The sequence below is a fragment of the Eurypyga helias genome, unplaced genomic scaffold (assembly GCF_000690775.1).
Source record: "Eurypyga helias isolate BGI_N326 unplaced genomic scaffold, ASM69077v1 scaffold11516, whole genome shotgun sequence".
NCBI lineage: Eukaryota > Metazoa > Chordata > Aves > Eurypygiformes > Eurypygidae > Eurypyga > Eurypyga helias.
The window spans coordinates 13227-18750 of NW_010258689.1; the positions used below are offsets into that span (position 1 = coordinate 13227).

General features: G+C 44.2%; 1 protein-coding gene across 1 annotated transcript; it reads left to right on the forward strand.

Annotated features, from left to right (window-relative positions):
* Positions 1-3354: 3354 nt before the first annotated feature.
* Positions 3355-5270, forward strand: LOC104511730 (ubiquitin-conjugating enzyme E2 N-like). Its single transcript, XM_010154450.1, is given in 3 exon segments — positions 3355-3661; positions 3838-3978; positions 4582-5270. Coding segments are annotated over 3 exon segments (489 nt in total). The 3' UTR covers positions 4623-5270.
* Positions 5271-5524: the final 254 nt, after the last annotated feature.

Here is a 5524-nt window from a genome sequence, read left to right on the forward strand (position 1 = left end):
TAATATAAAATTCCAAAATAAGGTCAATGTGTAGTTAAACATTTCCTTGTTTGTAGATTCACTCCACATCTTGGGTGACTTATAGGGATTTTTTTTTGTTTGGTTGGGTTTTTTGGGTAATGTACACTTCAAAAAAAAAAAACCAAACCCAAAAAAACAAAAGCAACTCTTTAAGCAGTTCAGTTTCCTGAACTGGTGCATAGTGTTGCCCTGTATACCGACAGCTGTTCCTCTCAAATGTGACTTATTTATCCAAGTCTTAGGGCAGAGCAAATTGATTTTAGTATCAGCATGTCTTCAACCGGCCGTCTTCCTGTAAAGTGTGGAAGTTGGCTCCCCGATACCACGTTAGAACTGCACCTACTTGTGTGTTTAAGCATTTTATATGCTTAAACCTTAAAATGCAGCTTTTGGTTTAATTTCTCCCATTCTGTTCCTTTTCCATGGTTTCCCCCCCAATATGTTAAAGGTCTTATTATAAATTTCTTCGGTAATTGAAGGGCAGAGGCCTTCTTTACTGTCAGAGTGTGGCGGGTGGCGTTGATGTATTTAAGTACAAACGTTGCCCATTCGTTCAATAAGTGGCATCCTGTGGTGTTTGTAGTCCGACAAGCGCGTACGTCTGCCTTAATGCTGCTGTGAAAAGATGAACCAAAGGTGCTTCTCAGCCTTGGCCTCAAACAGTAGCGGCGTACCTTCACAGGAGTCGCGGCCTATCATTTGGTGTGTGCCAGAGAAGCTTGGTGCTTGTGCTGTCGGCATGATGTCAACCAATTCCCCCCCCGATTTCTTGCAGGTACTCGTGCAAACAGCTTTGATGGCGCTGACCGCGGTGGAGCCCCACGCGCGGCGCGGGCAGTGAGGCGCGCTTGCTTAAAGCAGCATTCCTCTAATAGTGATGTTCCACGGGGGCGGCCGTGTGGGTTCTGAGCCACAGCCCAGCACAGATCCTCCTCTTCCACTCCCCTTTTCCGCTGTGTCGGATAGCAAGGTCGCTGCAGCCACGTCATGCAGAGGCATGAGTGGCTAGGAGAGCCTGGTCACACACCAGCAGTGGTAGGGCCCCTTCAGCACAGTGTGGTACTTAGATTAAAAGGATATTTTTCTCATACATGGGCTCTCCCGTTATTGACAAATGGTGTGTAGTGGCAGAACTTGCAGCCAGGCATTGCTCCCTCCGTTACTGGCAGGTAGAAGTGCTGATGCTGCTGCCAGAGAACTGCTGATTCTGGGTTGTTTTGAGCCAGGATTGGCTGCCCAGTATGGTTACAGTCAGCATACTGGCATAGCTAGGGAGGCAGAGTGACGGAGTGGGGGCCAGGGACTGCTGAGATCAGCCCAGCTATTAAAATGTGTTACCCTTAATATTAAAAAAAAAAAGTCTTAAATTTGAGCACGCCATAAGAACCAAACCCACGGTTAGTGTGTATCTGGCAAAGTCCAAGTGGCAGCAGCTGTGAAGCAGCTTAAAAAGACCCATTTCTAAGTGTGTGTCTTTTTTAATTTCAAGTTGTCTCACTCTGGTTGGAGAGTTCTGTCAAATTGTCATAAATATAAGGTCCATAGGTGGAAATCCAGATCATCCCACTTACCTGCGGCTGCCCTCGTAATGAAAACCTGCTGGAAGGAAGGGAGAATATTTCGTGTGTTTTCAGGGATAGTCTCTAGTTGCATACTTGCTGACTTTCGTACCGCTGAACCAGAGCTTTCGGCACTCGTTGTACCGTTCTTCTATAGAATGACTGTACGAGGAAATAGCCAGCAGAGTGCAAATTGCGAGTGTGTCACAGCTTCACGTGTATCATTTAAAATGCACTTGCAGAAGTGAGCGTAGACAGCTCTACGAAGCTTGGATGGCCTTCGGTAAGGTGTCGAAGTGGCATTGGCAGCCAGTGGCTGTGCACATTAAGTAGGCGACATGTAACCACAGCCAGGAATTAGACCAGATAAATTTCTTTTCATGTTTCAATATTATGATTTGTAGGACCTTGACTATTTGGAGATGAACAACTGGCCTTTGGCATTTATTGCTGTCGCTTCACTTCCTTCTATTACATATTAGATGATTTTTTGCTAAAGTGAGGTGTTATTAGCTGCAGCGAGACAGTCATATCACATAAATGCTGTGTAAATGTATTTCTACAAAATGCTAGTATGGTAACAGTCCAGTTATGTTTGCAGAATGTATTAAGCCCAGTAGAGGTAATCTGTCTATTTTGTCCTCTTATTAGTGCGGTTGTAGACACGCAGAGTAAATACGCTTTAAAACTGGAATGGTAAAACTCTCCCTACAAGCTACCATTTCTCATCAGTAGAAACAAGATAATCTTTCTTTGTGAAAGCCAACACAGAAAGATGGGGAAGAAGTTAACTGTAGGTAGTAAACAAAAGCTCGAGGAACAGCAGGAAATGGAGCTAACTTTGCCTGAGGAAATGAGGCTGCTGCAGGACTTCTTGTCCTTTTGCCCATTTTGGCCTGGTGTTCCCTTTTGTAAGAAGGAGCAGAACGGTGCTGTAAGACTCGTGAAGGCGGGTGGCAGAGGAGAGGGGAAGATGTACAGGGCTTGGTTGGCCTGTCCGCCCAGCGCCTGAGCGGGATGGGTGGCCAGGACATGGGCGGCTCTTGGCTACGGTCAGAGCATGCTGCCCGAGGCAGGATTGGGCACAGTGCTGTAGGCAGAGGAATTGGGCAGCAAGGAGTACGAATCTCTGTAGGAAACTGGGCTTCCCTGATTTTGCTGCTTACAGAACAGCTTGCCTGTCTCCTACCATTTATTAGGGTGACTTTAAACACGGTTGTGTGTAGGCTGAAAGTGCTCACACCAAAGCTATTAATGCATATATTGTCTGTGTAAATACATATAACCTCCTTAAAAGCACCTCTGGTGTTGCGGTAGAGTAGTACTTTGACGAATTTGAAGTTGGATCTGGTTCCAGTGCAAGTGTTCATCTTAACACGTCGGTCCAGCTGTTAGCATGAGGGTTGAACGCTGTTTGCGAGTGGCCAACCACTTTGGCTTTTCACTTAGGGGATCTTCCACTGAAGGCAGAATGTGGTACTTTCATTGTGGTACTCTTGAAAGTGCTTTTAAGTATATTGTAAAAAATAACAGCTTGGCAGGACTTGAATCAAAAGGTAAGAAGTTTGAGGACAGCTCCGTTGGCATCTCTTACCTTGGGCTGCAGAAGCGCAGTTTGTTCAGCAGTTGAGGGATCTAAAAGGAGATGCGTGCGGGTTCACCCCACCCTCGTCGCCTTTCTGCAGGTGGACTTTGGGGTGCCTGTCTAACCTTGTTTCTGTGCGTGTAGGCAAATAGCTCGTAATGAATACCTGTCGATTTTAAAATAGCTTGTATGGGTCATGCTCATTTCAAAGGGGTTGTATTTGTTACACGGCTGCCTCCTCTTCTCTAGGAAACTCAGCGCTTGCTGGCAGAGCCAGTCCCTGGGATAAAAGCGGAGCCAGATGAAAGCAACGCACGTTATTTTCACGTGGTCATCGCAGGTCCACAGGATTCCCCCTTTGAGGGTGGGACATTTAAACTTGAACTATTCCTTCCAGAAGAATATCCAATGGCAGCTCCTAAAGTACGTTTCATGACCAAAATTTATCACCCTAATGTAGACAAGCTGGGAAGAATATGTTTAGATATTTTGAAAGGTAAGTGCTACCATGCTTTCTTTCCTTTGACCTTAAGTACAGAAAACTTGTAAATTGACCCTAAAAAGAGAATTCGTTTGTTTAAAGAATACCTTGCTTGCTCTTTGATCTGGGAGAGGAAAACTTGCTGTTTCTGTAGACTCTGGCGAATGTGGTGTTTCATGCTGTCTCTTCAGATAAATGGTCCCCAGCTTTGCAGATTCGTACAGTTCTGCTATCAATCCAGGCTTTGTTAAGCGCCCCCAATCCCGATGATCCACTAGCAAACGATGTAGCTGAGCAATGGAAGACCAATGAAGCCCAAGCCATAGAAACAGGTGATGTATCTTGCACCTTTTTTTCTAGTTTTAGGAAGTAGCTGGTTACTGACTGGTTGGGAGATGTAAATCCTGACCTTTTAGTCTGCAACCTGCAGAAACAAATACTCGTTATGGTCATAGGCCGGGTACCCTGAACATGCCTGCAGTGGTCTGTTGTCAAGTCTGTGAGGCTCGGTAGGAGAAGAGTGCTCTCGATCTGTTTTGAGTTTTCATGTTCCTGAATTGCAAGCGTGTCTGATTTGTGGAGTTGTGCTAAAATGAAAGCGCGTGCCACATCTTTAACACTTATGGGACAGGTGATCTGGCTTCAGAAGGCACATCTCTTCCATACCGGCTCCTGCTGCAGGCTGTAATGGATTGGAAGAATTACTACATTGTGCCTCTTCACGTTTGAATCCGCTGCAGTCAGGCCGCTTCTACAATAGCCAAAAGTTGACAGCTGCTGGGGCTGAGAATTGCGCTTAAAATCTGAGAACTGATACGTTTTGTGTACTAGCAGCAGTGGTATAAAAGCGAACTTTAAAAATAAGCGTTCTAAAATGACTTGAATAACGCCTGAAAGATCCATCTTCTCTTAAACGTGTTTCTCTCTCTTTGCAGCCAGAGCATGGACTAGGCTATATGCCATGAATAATATTTAAATGCGCTTTGAACATCAAGTGTGCATCACTTCTCCTGTTCTGCCAAGACCTCTTCCTTTTTTGTTTGCATTTAATGGACACAGTCTTAGAAACGTTACAGAATAAAAGCCCAGACATCTTCAGTCCTTTGGTGATTAAATGCACATTAGCAAATCTGTGTCTTGTCCTAATTCACTATTGTACCGCATGAGCAGAGGCTAGAAGTATCATCTGGATCGTTGTGAAATTGTTTGAAAGCAGCAGCACATCTCTGCTTTTAACCATTTTTCCTGTCATGGTTTAAGTATCAGCACTGTGAATGAAGGTAGGCAGGGTTAGCTGCGGGGCTTTTTGTTTTAATTCTGTGGGCTCCTCCTCCCTTTTTTTTTTATGGTGATGCTAATTGCATTGGTAAAAGCAGCTAACCAGTTATACGTTAGAATATACCCTCTAGCCCAGTCTAACTTAGACGCTGTAGATGGACAAGCTTCATTGTTTGGACAAAAAATGGGAACATTAAACATCCATCACCTTCACTAATAATATTGTGATTCTGCTGTCAAGTGTAGAAAAATCCCTCCGAGAAAAAGCTTGTGACCATTTTGTATGGCTTGTCTGGAAAATCTCCTGTAAATCTTATGTTTTAGTAAAATATTTTTTGTTATTCTACTTTGCCTTTGTACAGTTTATTTTGCTGTGTTTTCACTTCTCTGATGTGACAATCGTATTTAAAGTGGACAGTTTGCCTTCACCAGGCTGACAGATGAAACAGTGAAGAGGTGGAATTCACAAGATTTATTTTTTGCTTCTGTTTGCTGATTTATTTTTTTTGTTATTAGCTTGTGTTTTGTGGGTGACCTTACCCGGATAATTTACTATGAAACGTCACTTGGAGTGACTTTCAGAAACGAGTCTCCGGTGTC